This window comes from Prionailurus viverrinus, chromosome D3 (assembly GCF_022837055.1).
Source record: "Prionailurus viverrinus isolate Anna chromosome D3, UM_Priviv_1.0, whole genome shotgun sequence".
Classification (NCBI taxonomy): Eukaryota; Metazoa; Chordata; class Mammalia; order Carnivora; family Felidae; genus Prionailurus; species Prionailurus viverrinus.
Genome location: NC_062572.1, coordinates 87,969,040 through 87,982,724, shown reverse-complemented (window position 1 = coordinate 87,982,724; position 13,685 = coordinate 87,969,040). Strand labels below are relative to the sequence as shown.

The following is a 13,685-nucleotide window of genomic DNA, read 5'->3' as shown; positions in this document are numbered from 1 at the left end:
TTTAAATTAGAATACAGTTTGAGTAATATAGAAATGTGATTTAAATGAATATATAAATTATGTGTATTTAATTTTTGTGCTTTCATCATTAAATCATGCTTTAGGTGATGTTTGTGTATTCAGCTGTAAACCATGCTTCAGATGATAGTAACTAGAATTTATCTCAAAAGTATATCTTATTTTGTTAAAAAGATTTCAAAATCCTAAATACTCTTATATGTACTATAAAATTGAATATGAATTTGAGTGTAGCTGTTTTAATCGAATAAACTTTTTTTCTGGAATAATTATAAATACTAAAAAAGTACACATGGTCAGTGTATGATGAGTTATTCTAACCTTCAAGGTGTCATAACACAGAATTTATACATTCATACAGAAATGGATGAATTTTTAGAACAGTTATGTTAGCTTAAAGACCTTATTGTAGTATTTTTTATTTTTTATTTTTATTTTTTTATTTTTTAAATTTTTTTAATGTTTATTTTTGAGACAGGGAGAGACAGCATGAAGGGGGGAGGGTCAGAGAGAGAGGGAGACACAGAATCTGAAACAGGCTCCAGGCTCTGAGCTGTCAGCACAGAGCCTGACGTGGGGCTCGAACTCACGGACCGCGAGATCATGACCTGAGCCGAAGTCGGATGCTTAACTGACTGAGCCACCCAGGCGCCCCAATTTTTTAAAAAGTCAGATCCTCTAATGCATTTAAAATATAATTCAATATACAAGTACCTAATTTATAGCATTGTGTGTAATGTAATTTGTATATACTCCATTTATAAACCTTTTGGAACTCATCTCCTCTATGAAGTGACTTACCTGTTTCCAATCAGGGATATATGTGAGCGTTGACTACAGCAGTGACTGAAGAAGTTAGGTGTTAACATTGTTTATATTTGGAAACTATCGGGAGTGCTTTTTGTTTTTGAAACTGTGTAAGATTCAGATCACACGTTGTGTTTCAAATACCAGGAATTAAAAGGAGCTTTCTATGGTATTGGAGAACAAAAGGGTTTCTTAGTTCTAGGTGAGAAATTGAGGCAAATGTATTAGCTAAGGAGTAGATAAAAAAGTACAATCCCTGTTTTAGAATGTTCCACAGTTAAGAAAAACTTGGTTAGCAAATCTTGATTTGGTATAAACAGAGGAGTATACTTCATGCGTTACACGTCTTGGGAAGAAAATCTTTTTGTCTTCACATTAAGTGACAGGAAAATAATATGAAGAAATCTGTCACTTGTTAGACATTGTGGCAGAGTCCCATTAAATCTTACTTGGGACCTTTTGCATAGTTACATAATTAGTAAACATTTAGATTTATTTTCCTACTAAAGAATCAAGTAAGGCTTATGTGAATAGACATTGAAACAAAGTCATTGTTGGTCCAAATGATTTGCTTTATAGTTTCTCACTAAAGCGGACTCCTTTTCAGAAGGGAGCTGTATTTCTAGTATAGGTATTTTGTTTTGCATAGTGAAAATAGAATGGGAATATTTGCTTCTCATGGTTGAGAAATGAGGCTTTTAAACTAAGCATGATACATTATGATAAGTGCATAAACTGTGATAATTAAATTCTTAAAACCAGACAGATAGAGTATAATTCCACAGATATGACCAAAAGGTCAGATTGAAAGGAAATAATCCCTAAATTCTTGGCTTGTCACTTACCAACTGGGTATGAAACCATCATACTGTAGCTGTCTCCACTGACTTAGCGGAAGACAAGAAGGGCTTGAATCATTCAAGTGTCTTATTCTTAAGATAGTCCCTTAAAGTTTTAAACTTTTAATTATGAAAACTTTCAAACATACACACGTGAGTGTGTAGTAGAGCAAAGCCTGTCACCTATAATTTCAGCTCCTGGACAATCTTGGGTTATTTTTCAGACATCATATATAATTATTTGGTTTATGAAAATTCTGATGTAACATACAAATCCCATATTATCTATGAATAAATTGCTTCTGTTAAATAAGCTATACCTATCATGATTTATTATTTGTGCCATCTTTTTTAAAAAAAAATTTTTTAGTGTTTATTCATTTTTGGAAAGACAGAGACAGAGTGTGAGTGGGGGAGGGGCAGAGAGAGAGGGGGACACAGAATCCGAAGCAGGCTCCAGACCCTGAGCTGTCAGCACAGAGCCTGACGCAGGGCTCGAACTCACAGACTGTGAGATCATGACCTGAGCCAAAGTCAGATGCTTAACCAACTGAGCCACCCAGGCACCTCAATTTATGCCATCTTTTTGAAATAATCTGCTGCATGAACTGAAAAGTAGTCTCTATTTTAAGACAAAATGACTTACTTTAAAGGATTCTGTGATGGATAAAAGCATCCAGAGTCCTTGGGTGAATGAACTGAAATACTTGACGTTGTATTGGTCAGATAATAGGTAGTTTCGATTGTTTTGACTCAAAACAGATTTTTCCTTTATAGTATGTTGGCATTTAAATATAGTTAGCATTCCTTTTCTTACTAAAATTTTGTGAATTATAAGTGGTCTTTTGTCACTTTGAATATTTGTCTTAAATGTTTATTTATTTTTTTGTTTAAAGAGAGAGAGAGAGACAGAAAAAGTGTGCGTGCATAGTTGGGGAGGGGCAGAGAGAAACAGAGGGAGACAGACTGCTTCAGACAGAGCAGGGCCTATTGTGGGGCTCAAACCTACAAATTGTGAGATAATGAATTGAGCTGAAATCAAGAGTCAGGCGCTTAACTGACTGAGCCACCCAGGTGCCCCCTAAGTGTATTTTTTAAATAAGATGTTGTAAACTCTGTTACTTAAAGGATACTGTATCATTTGAAAAATGCATGAGCATATTCTAAATTACAGAAGTCTCCTAGGAGGATACTATACATCTTTGTACAAGTTCCAAAGGGAGAAAATTTTAAAGTAAGAATATTTATTTTAATTGTTAGTAACACAAAACCTAATGTATAAACTAAGAATGTTGTATATACTTTATGTGGTTAAGATTCAAATCAGACAAGTTAGTAGAGAGTTATGTATTTGTTTTTATATACCACTCAGAGCAAAGTCACCATAATATTGTTTGTGCTTTTTCAGGTCATTACTTCTTTTTACGTGGAGCGTGGAGGAAATGCGATGTCCTTTATGGGAAAAGGGGTCACCAAGAGCACAATTCTTTGTTTGCTTCACTTATCCCACGAGATGATGGCCCAAGCCCAGAGCTCGGTGAGAGCATCAGAAGCCGCCTGTCTTCTCAACAGTTGCTAGACAAGGAATGTGCTGTGTCTCACACGTTTCAAGCCTATATGAAAATATCTCATTTGATTTTTCTTCTTAGGAGACAGAAATGACTTCTGACTGAGATGTTCCATAGAAGTTGTGTATTACACAAATCTGAATTTTATTTGAAATACATTTTGATTGAAATCTGGCTCTAGAGAACTACATTTTGTCTAAATCATGGGGGAGGTAGTTGTTTTGAAGACAAGTTGTTTTGTTTAACTTTTTAAGTAGAAACTGAGATTTTTGTTTGCCTTGTTTTGGCTAAATACTAAATTAAAGCCAAGTCTTAAGTACATTTTAACTTTGTTTTGAGTAAAAAAATTTTTAAATGTAAAAGTTACTTTAAACTTTTTCTGTTGTATTCCTAGAGCCTTACCTAATGTGTCTCTGTTCCTTTTGTTCGTTCTAGGAGTGGATGTCACTCTGGTTCTTGCCTCTGGGGAGTCACAGCGAAGACCAGACCCCTACTCAGCAAGGATTGGCTTGGTTGATTCCATTATGGGTTGATCGAGACCCAGAAGTCAGTGTGAAGGAAAATGGAGTCCATTATGTGTAGATTAAAAACAAGTGAAACAAACAAATATATACATATACGTATATGTATACGTATATGTATATGCATATATTTGTGTTTTCCAAAATGAGATTATTTTAGTGACTGTACCTTCAGCTGTTTACTCTCTCCTAGTCAGTTTGGGCTGCCGTAACAAAATACCATAAACGAGGTGGCTCAGAAAACAAATTTATTTTCTTATAGTTCTGGAGGCTAGAAATCTGAGATTAGGTGTCAGTAATGTTGGGTTCTGGTGAGGGCTCTCCTTTCTGGCTTACAGACAGCTGCCTTCTCACCGTGTGCTCATGTGACCTTCCTCCTCTTATGAGGCCACCAATCCTATCAGATTAGGACCCCACCTTTATGACCTCATTTAACTTTAATTACATCCTAAAAGCTCTGTCATCAGGTTTAGGTATATTAGGGGTTAGGGCTTCAACATAGGAATTTAGAGGGGATACAGTTCGGTTAGTTCATAGCAGACCCTCTTCAATCACACTCATTAGAGTACAGATTAAAAATAGAAAAAAAAAAGGATTATAGAAACTTTCACTTTTAGAGAGAACAGTGAAAAATTATTGGAGAAGCCCAGCCATTTTCAAAGAATTTAGAAGGATAGCTGCCAAGTGATATTTGTGTGTCATTTAATAGAATAGTACGATTATGGCGCAAAATTTTATGTTATTAATAAATTTTCCAGTTGTAGCCATTTGTCCACTTACCTCTTTTTTAAAACCACTTTATTGAGGTATGATTGACATGGAAAATCTGTACATAGTTAATATGTACAAATTCATGAGTTTGGAGATAAGTGTATACTTCTGAAATCATTACCACAATTGTGCTGTAAACATATCCTTCACCTACAGAAGTTACTTCTTGTCCTCTTATTTATTTTTGTGATTAGAACACTGACCATAAGATCTACCCTCCTAGCAAATTTTTAAGTATCTGTATCAGATACTTAACTCTTAACTATGGGCACCGTCCATTAACTTCAAACAAGAAATGATTATATTCTGTTACAATAAAAACCTTGGTTTTTAGAAACATTATTTGGTCTGAACATACAGGTTCTATTCTTTATATACATCAGACTTGTTTGCTTGACCATGTGATGACCACATTGTTTTTTGCTATCCTGTAGCTTCCAGTGAAACTGTTTTAGAATCAGAATTCAGAAGTCAACCAAAATGCATAGCTCACACAGCAGTGGTACTGTGGCAAACATATTACAGCACATTAATCTTACTTGAAACATTTTTCTTTTACAGTAATTTTGGGGAAAATACTAAATGCTTTAGGGAAAGACAGTTCAGTTATTTCTTTTTGCAAAGAAGTTTCAAAAAGGTTAAAGCCATTTTTGGAAGAAGCACTAATAGGGATGGAGAAGAAAATAATAGATAACCTCTTTAAAAATGAGGAATAAACAGGAATCATATTCATAAAAAAATGTGTAAGCACTCTGTGCTCTCCTAGAAAGGCTTGTGAGCTATAATTTTTATTCTTATTTGTACCTGGTTTTGACTTTCTGTGACATTTGCTTTTATTGAACTTTTCTATATCGCTTGTTTGATGGAATAGGATTTTTATTCATTCATAAATTTATAGGACACTGTTTTCTATAAGTGTCTTATAATTTTGGATCGTCAAGACAGTGCCATAAAAGCATGATATTTTACGTACCAGAGAAATTAAGAGTTCATGTTAAGGAATTGGGTTCTTTGGTTTGACGGCTTTTCTTTCATCTGAACAGGTGAGGTTCACTTCACTGGGATTAGGATCGGCACTGACCACCCTTGAAACAGGTTGTGTGGCCTTGGCAAACAGCTGTCAGAACATTTCTGGTGGGCTCTGGGGGACTGTGGTGAACATTCTTCTGGACCAGTCGGAATGCAGTGTGGTGCGCAGGGAGGTATGCCTGTCCGCCTAGCACCTTGTGCCCATTCAGCCTTAGAAACTCGTGGTCGTATGGTCTTTGTAAACCATACTCTCTTGGGAATGACTTATCAGTGGTATCCTCTATGTTGTGGACTGATTGCTGGCCATTATCTTTTGTACCTGCAAGTAAAACCTCAAATAAAATACTGGTAGAGAATAAAAAAGATACTAATTCACAGTAAATACTGGAGTCCTTTATTTTGAGAAGACCAAAGTAGAATTTGGTATATTTTTATATGAATTCTTTTATATTATCATACATTAAAAGGTAGTTCATGGGAAAAAAAGTTACTTTCATATTACCTCAGGGCATATGAATCTCTAATATCTATAGATAGAGCTTTACTTAAGATGAATGGCTGTCAGATAACTCTGTAGTAGTTATATATAAGAGGAAAAGTAAACCCTATTTTAATTCTTTCTAAATAATTTGTGGCTTCATTTTATTGCCGCTTTTATTGAAATGATTGATGCAATCTTTTTTAATGTTTATTTATTTTGAGAGAGAGAGAGAGAGAGAGAGCATACACAAAGGGAGCTTGAGCGGGGAAGGGGCAGAGGGAGGGGGAAAGAGAATCCCAAGCAGGTTCTGAGCTGTTACGGCAGAGCCCAATATGGGGCTCAGTTTCATAAACCGTGAGATCATGACCTGAGCTGAAATCAAGAGTCAGGCGCTCAACCAGCTGAGCCACCCACGGGCCCCTCGATGCAAATATTTTTAAAAACAGTGATGCAAGAGTGATCTGAGGCTTGTGAAGAAAACAGCAGCTCCAGGGCCCGCCATTTGCCAGTTCCCAGTTCCAAAATCCAAATGCTGTAGTTTTCTTGTTGTTTTTAAGTAGTAATGCTTAATCTTGTAGCTTCCGCTTGATTCACCAACTTTAAAGGTATCTATTGACTTCAAGTTAAGATGGTCGCAAATTTCACTCTCTTTGGATCCCCTCTGTTACCCCCGTTATTCACCCCTCATACCACAATCTTTCACTGTATACATAATCAGTGTTCATATTAGTACCATTACTTAATTTGACCATCTTAAGGACCTAGAAGGTAAAGTTGGACATTTGTGGTTTGTGTTTCTAGTTGGGACTTTTTTATTGAGAACAGCTTGTATGAGAGGGATAGTCAGGGAGTGAGGGGAAGGGAAGGATGTGTGTGTGTGTGTGTGTGTGTGTGTGTAAGGAAATAATAGAAGTGTGAACGTGTATTTCTTAACTGCTACCAGAACAGTGTATATTTTATAGATCATTTTTTTGGAAAAATAAAATTCTGAAATAGGAAAAAATATATTTCCTGATGAAATAATTTCCTTCACTGTTAGGTCATCATATAACAAGAAACGGGCTTGGCAAATTCTCATAATGATGTCTCAGTATATGCAGTTGCCCAGTGATATGGTTTTTATTATTAAATTCGATATATTGGTTATTTCAGAGATGACAGCAAGATGGCAGTATTGACATTTTCTTTTTTTTATTTTAGGCTGCATTTATTCTTCAGAATCTCCTTGTAATTCCAATGCCTTCAGTAATTTTAAAGGATTATACTTGGCAGGTGGGTAGCTTTAAACAGTTATCAAGCTGGTAGATATTTGAGATTAATTGATGATTAAATTTCAGCATATATATACATATATACACATATATTGTCACTGATGAAACTTTATGTCAACAGGACCTCTTAAAAGAGAATTTGGAAGGGGTGCCTGGGTGGCCCAGTCAGTTGAGTGTCTGACTCTTGATTTCGGCTCAGGTCATGATCTTACGGTTTGTGGGATCGAGCCCCATTTAGAGTGTGGAGCCTGCTTTGGATCCTCTCTCTCCCTGTCTCTCTGCTCCTCCCCTGCTCATGCTGTCTCTCTTTCTTTCTCAAAATAAATAAATGAACTTAAAAAAAAATGTAGAATTTTTTTTTTTGTGCTTGATCAGATTTACAAATCCTTTTCCATAACGTTAAAAATAGTTTTGAGCAGAAATAATAGATAACATGTTCACCATGTACAGAAACATTAATAGCTAATATAGAGTTTATTACGCATTCTTCTAGGAGCTTAACATTATTTAACTTAATACTTAACTTGTGTAATTGAGTTGTGGGCCACTAGTATCCTCATTTTGTAGATTAAGAAGCTTTCACACAGAGGGTTTAAATAACTGGCCCTGAATCACACCTTTGCTTTGAGTCTAGCTGGTCTCATACCCACACAGTATATACCTCTGTAATTTAATAGTTATACACAAAATTATTTATACTTAGGTATGTGTTACTGTTAACATTTTTTTTTTAACCTTTTCTGGGTTAGTGCAGTTAAGGTCATAATTTGTCTTTCTTTGGTTCTTACTGGATTAATTTTTTGTTTCATGTTCTGAATGTTGAGTCTAGTAGTACCTAGCTTTTTTGCAGCCTACTGCTTTTTAGATGATTTGGAGGATAGAAAAACGGTGTCACTGGGGAGGTAAGATGTGCTGTTTCTCTGTGTGTTTGTTAATCACACTATTGTACCTCACTCTCCAGGGTCCTAGACAAATCTGAGGTTTCTTTTGAAATTTTTGTTAGAACATATCTTTGGAGGACTTGCTGAATCCACTTGAGCCTTTGTGAAGACAGCTTTTCAGGCAGTGATGTGAAGTGTGGATCCAGGTGGTTGTTAAGGCCCACATCTCATTAAACTCTTGGAAGGTTCACTTTTCCACACTTGACACACCCAGCTTAACTCTGCCAGTTATGGAAGATCCCACGCCACTTTCCCACTTAGTTCTTCTCATCCTTCATCTCATGCCTTCTCATCCTGGTTGCTTATTCACCATCTGCCTCATAATAAAACCATAGGAGACAAAACTGGAAAGAATACACAGGATTAATATTTATGTTACTGGTGTAGTGGTTTTGATGCTTGTTATTCAATAACTAGATTTTAAGAGGTGTTGTTCTTGGCTCAAATGCAAATCACCACTAGTCCCGTTGTTAAACGAGTGACACTTGTGTATTATAAGCTTGGTAATGTAATGCCATCGAATTTTTTAGTATTGAAATAGCTGTAATATAAAAGCTAGAGTAATACTACTTCTGGGTCCTATTGGAGCTCATGGGACATTTTGTTATACTACGGAAGCATGTGTAGATGTTCACATTTTTCTCGTACAAGTTAAATAGGGCACAGTTCCTTTGTCTTGCTAGTGACCATGCTTACTGCATGGTTTTGTTATTCTCCATGTTTTTATCACAGAATTAATTTTCTACTACAAAGTTGAAAATAGTGCTTAGAATGAGCTTTTGGGCTCTTCTGCCAGAATCTGAAATTCTGAGAGCTGCTCCAATCCAAAATAGTATTTGATAATGAAACTTTTGCTAGTCTTTAGCAAAATTAGGAAAATAAGTCTAATTTTTTTTGTGTTTGTAATAAACTTAGATTTTCTTCTTGTTCTTGGTTATTATTTTTGGTTTCTAAGTGTCCTCATTTAGCGTTATGATTGGTTGGTAGCCTCATATTTGTCCCCCAACATTTTAAAAGTTTAGTGGTACTTTATTTATTAAAAAAAATTTTTTTAATGTTTATTTAAAAAAAAATTTTTTTTTAACATTTATTTATTTTTGAGACAGAGAGAGACAGAGCATGAACGGGGGAGGGTCAGAGAGAGACGGAGACACAGAATCTGAAACAGGCTCCAGGCTCTGAGCGGTCAGCACAGAGCCCGACGCGGGGCTCGAACTCACATACCACGAGATCGTGACCTGAGCCCAAGTCGGACGCTTAACCGACTGAGCCACCCAGGCGCCCCTAATGTTTATTTATTTTTGAGAGAGAGACAGAGTGTGAGCGGGGGAGGGACAGAGAGAGGGGGGGACATAGAATCTGAACCAGGCTCCAGGCTCTGAGCGGTCAGCACAGAGCCTGATGCGGGTCTCGAACTCCAACAGAGAGATCGTGACCTGAGCTGAAGTTGGATGTGTAACCAACAGAGCCATCCAGGCGCCCCTAGCGGTACTTTAAATTCCACCGTGAAAACAGCTGTTCCAAGAAGGGAGAAAAATAGTTTTCAGATACTTCAATGGAATTTTATAATCTCCAAGAGGTTTGACCTTTGCCAGTTTATTACATCCGGAAAGAAAGTGCTACATATCTAGTATTCTGAAATTAAAACTGTCTTTGGTAGAATGATGAATAATGATCTTATTCCAAAAACTGTTTCATTTGCTTATCTTAATATGCATTTCACAGTATTTTGGGGATAGAGCAGGAAGTAGCACCAGTATCTAGAAGCTTTGTAAATACTGTATTTTGGTTGAGATAGATATTTGATTAATTATGTTTTACAAAGAGAATTACTTTTACTGCTTTGCACTTTGTTTTGATGCCTCAAGTCTGATCTGATGTCCTCTGTACTGTTGTTCCACTGGGCATTCTACAGTGTTCTTTTTGTGATTTCTACCCATTTCCAAATTCTTTCCCTGCACCCCCAGAATAAATTCCCATTTCATGTCACTGTCTGGGATTGTTGTACTTCAGAGTAGTGATGATTCGCATATATAAATTATGTAACTGGTTGGTTTTTCTTTTATTGTTTTGTACTAGAAAGCTTAGAGCCTTCCTATCAAATGTGGCTTATCTGGTACATACATTTTTTTTTACTTTATTCTTGGTTATGTTATTTTCTTTTTTTTCTTTTTTTGTTTTTTAATTTTAATGTTAATTTTTTTAAATTAAAAAAAAATTTAATGTTTATTTATTTATGAGACTGACAGAGTGTGAGCGGGGCAGGAGCAGAGAGAAAGGGAGACAGAATCCGGAGCAGGTTCCAGGCTCTGAGCAAGCTGTCAACACAGAACCTGATGCAGGTCACGTGTGATCGTGACCTGAGCTGAAGTTGGATGCTTAACCAACTGAGCCACCCAGGCGCCTCCAGTTCTGTTATTTTCATACCTTTGTTTTTCTTTCTTTCAACCCTGCTATACTTTCACTATCATGTTATAATCTATCTTTCCCTGTAATAGGCTTTAAATGTTTTCTGGAACAAGAGGAAGCATAAGTCACTTAAAACATTTTAATTTTAAAAAATATTAAAAATACATTTAGTAACCTGTATAATCCAATTTATTTTATTTATTATTTTTTTATAAATTTTTTTTAACGTTTATTTGTTTTTGAGAGAGAGAGAGAGAGAGAGACAGTGTCTGACCGGGGGAGGGGCAGAGAGAGAGGGAGACACAGAATCTGAAGCACGCTCCAGGCTCTTGAGCTGTCAGCATGGAAGTTGACATGTGGCTCAAACTTAGTGAGCCATGAGATCATGACCGGAGCTGAAGTCGGATGCTTAACATACTGAGCCACCCAGGCACCTCTGTATAATACATTTTAACCTTCTTTTAATCAGAAAGACACTAGCATTTAATACCTATGTCAATAATTTAGGTTCTTTTTCATATATTTCCTTTACTACCATGCCTAATTTCTTGCCTTATTTCTATGTAGAATGCATGTGACCTTATTTTTAATGTATTTTTAAAATGTTTCTCTCAGCCCCTGCCATAGACATGATAGCTCTTTGTCAGCCTTTGCTAGTGCATGATGATATTGCCAAGTAAAGTTAAAAATCAGGTCTTAAGTTTTGTAGCCTGCCTCCCCACTTACTTTTTTGCATGGGTGTAGAAATGTAGTGGATGTGGGCGGTCACCGGGAGTAGGGGAGATAAAGAGTCTGAGTCTTTCTGCTGCTTCCCTCAGCACCTCCGTTAGGGCCTGAAACCCGGGCTCCTGCTGCAGTGAGAACCCAGGTTCTGGTATGTCAGTCGTGCTGTATCACAGATCTTTTCTATTCAAGGCACTGGTTTTTAAGAGTGATGCTTATAAGTATTTGTCTTTCCTTCTTCAAGGCTACAGCCTTCTCGGGCAGAGGAAACACAAATCACTGTGCACGAGGCCCTAAACTGTCATGCTCCCTGTTCTCCGATGTCTTGTAAACTCTGCAGTCTGACTTGGTGTTAGTACTCTTGCTTGTGGAAAATTGTGTTTCTAGGTTTAGTTTGAGGACCATTGTCACAAATCCATATCCCTGCAACACTAACAACCTGAATGGAACTTTGGAGTTGCTTATAACAAATTTATTGGTTAGATAGGGATTATCTATGAGGTTTGTTTGCGTTCATTTCTGTAAACATTTGTTGAGTACCTAAATTTTGGAGATTCACAGGTGATCAGATTTAATTCTCTGGGGCTTATGGCATGTGGGAGAAGACAAACACATATCCAGGGAACATTGCTAGAATATTTTATGTAGGATCATGGTAGCATATGCATAAATTTTGTAATATTAAAGTTGTTCTTTCTACTTGAAAATGGTATGACACTTTTGAATGTAAGGTAAGTTCATACACTTACATACAGTGAGTTGTCAGTTTGTGGTGCAAGTACACTTGTTTGTGATTTGGTTCCTTTCCATATTAGGGATAGGACTTTGAGCTGTCCACATATGTTTTAGTTTTTTAACTTTATTTGGAAACAAAAATAACCTTATATAAAAGTTGCAGAAACGGTACCTTGTACCCAGATTCCCTGTATGTTCTAATTATACCAGATTTGCCTTAATTCTACCTGCTGGTATTTTTTTTCTGAACTGTTAAGAGGTGCAGGCATAATGCTTCTTTTCCTCCTAAACACTTAAGTGTGAATTTCCTAAAAATGAAGACATTCTCTTATAAAATCATAATAATTATCAAAATTAGATAATTATTCAAATTTTTCCAGTTGTCCCACTGTTGTCCTTTACAACACCCCAGTCAGGATCTAGGACCTGGTTTGGGAATACGTGTTGCATATAGTTGTCATGTCTACTTAGTTTCTTTTAGCTAAAATCGTTCCTAAATCTTTAACATTTATGACCTTAGCATTTTTTTTTTAATTTTTTTTTTTTTTCAACGTTTATTTATTTTTGGGACAGAGAGAGACAGAGCATGAACGGGGGAGGGGCAGAGAGAGAGGGAGACACAGAATCGGAAACAGGCTCCAGGCTCTGAGCCATCAGCCCAGAGCCTGACGCGGGGCTCGAACTCCCGGACCGCGAGATCGTGACCTGGCTGAAGTCGGACGCCTAACCGACTGCGCCACCCAGGAGCCCCTATGACCTTAGCATTTTTGAAGAGTTTTAGGCTATTTAATTTTTATAATATTCTTTAATTCGGTTTATTTGTCCTCAGGATTAGATACAGGTTATACATTTTTTGACAGAAAAGCCACAGAAGTGACGTGTTCTTGTTAGTGCGTTGTCTCAGGAGACAAGATAAACTCTTTGCCCCATTACTGGTGATACTGACTTTGCTTGTTTGGTCAAGGTAGAGTCTACTTGTTTCCTTCATGTGGAGTTACATTTTTTTTTTTTTAATTTTTTTTGAAGGGAGATATGCTGAGATTGTGTCAATACCTATTTCTCATCAACTTTTCTTCTACTAGTTTTAACTTGATTTATGATTCTTGTCTAAAGCAATTATTATAGAATGGTTGCCAAATGATGACTTTCTAATTATGTCATTCTTTCTTTTTGTCTGATTCTGTCATTTATTATATTTTAATGTAAGAAAGAGCTTTCTTTTCTGCCCCATTTATTTATTTATTTACACCAGTATGGACTCAAAGATTCTTAGATTGTTTTATGAGTTATAATCTGTTTCTGTCGTTATTTATTTAGATAGTCAAATTGTTCCAGATTTGACTAGGAGGAGACCCTTCATGAAGAATCTTTTGTCCTTTTAATGTGTTTTCATCAGTCTTTGAGCACTTCCTTCCTTTCTGGTATAGCAAGATGTTCCAGAATTTCCCGGCCCCAGCCTGGAATCAGACGTTTGATCAGAGAGCCCTGATTTCTTTTAATGGAGAATGGTATTTAGAAATGAGATCAGGGTTCTACGTCTGTTCACTGTTCCTGGGCAGGAGGAAGGAGTCG

The 13,685-nt window shown here is 36.5% G+C and overlaps 1 protein-coding gene across 5 annotated transcripts in view; it reads left to right on the top strand.

Annotated features, from left to right (window-relative positions):
* RTTN (rotatin) overlaps positions 1–13,685 on the top strand; it is a 188,611-nt gene that overhangs the window by 112,166 nt on the left and 62,760 nt on the right. For all 5 annotated transcript variants that reach the window (XM_047828310.1, XM_047828308.1, XM_047828307.1 and 2 more), the window contains 4 exons: positions 3,073–3,201; positions 3,668–3,778; positions 5,568–5,726; positions 7,235–7,306. In XM_047828310.1, coding sequence (XP_047684266.1) covers positions 3,073–3,201; positions 3,668–3,778; positions 5,568–5,726; positions 7,235–7,306 — 471 coding nt within the window. The remainder of the gene's footprint in view (positions 1–3,072; positions 3,202–3,667; positions 3,779–5,567; positions 5,727–7,234; positions 7,307–13,685) is intronic.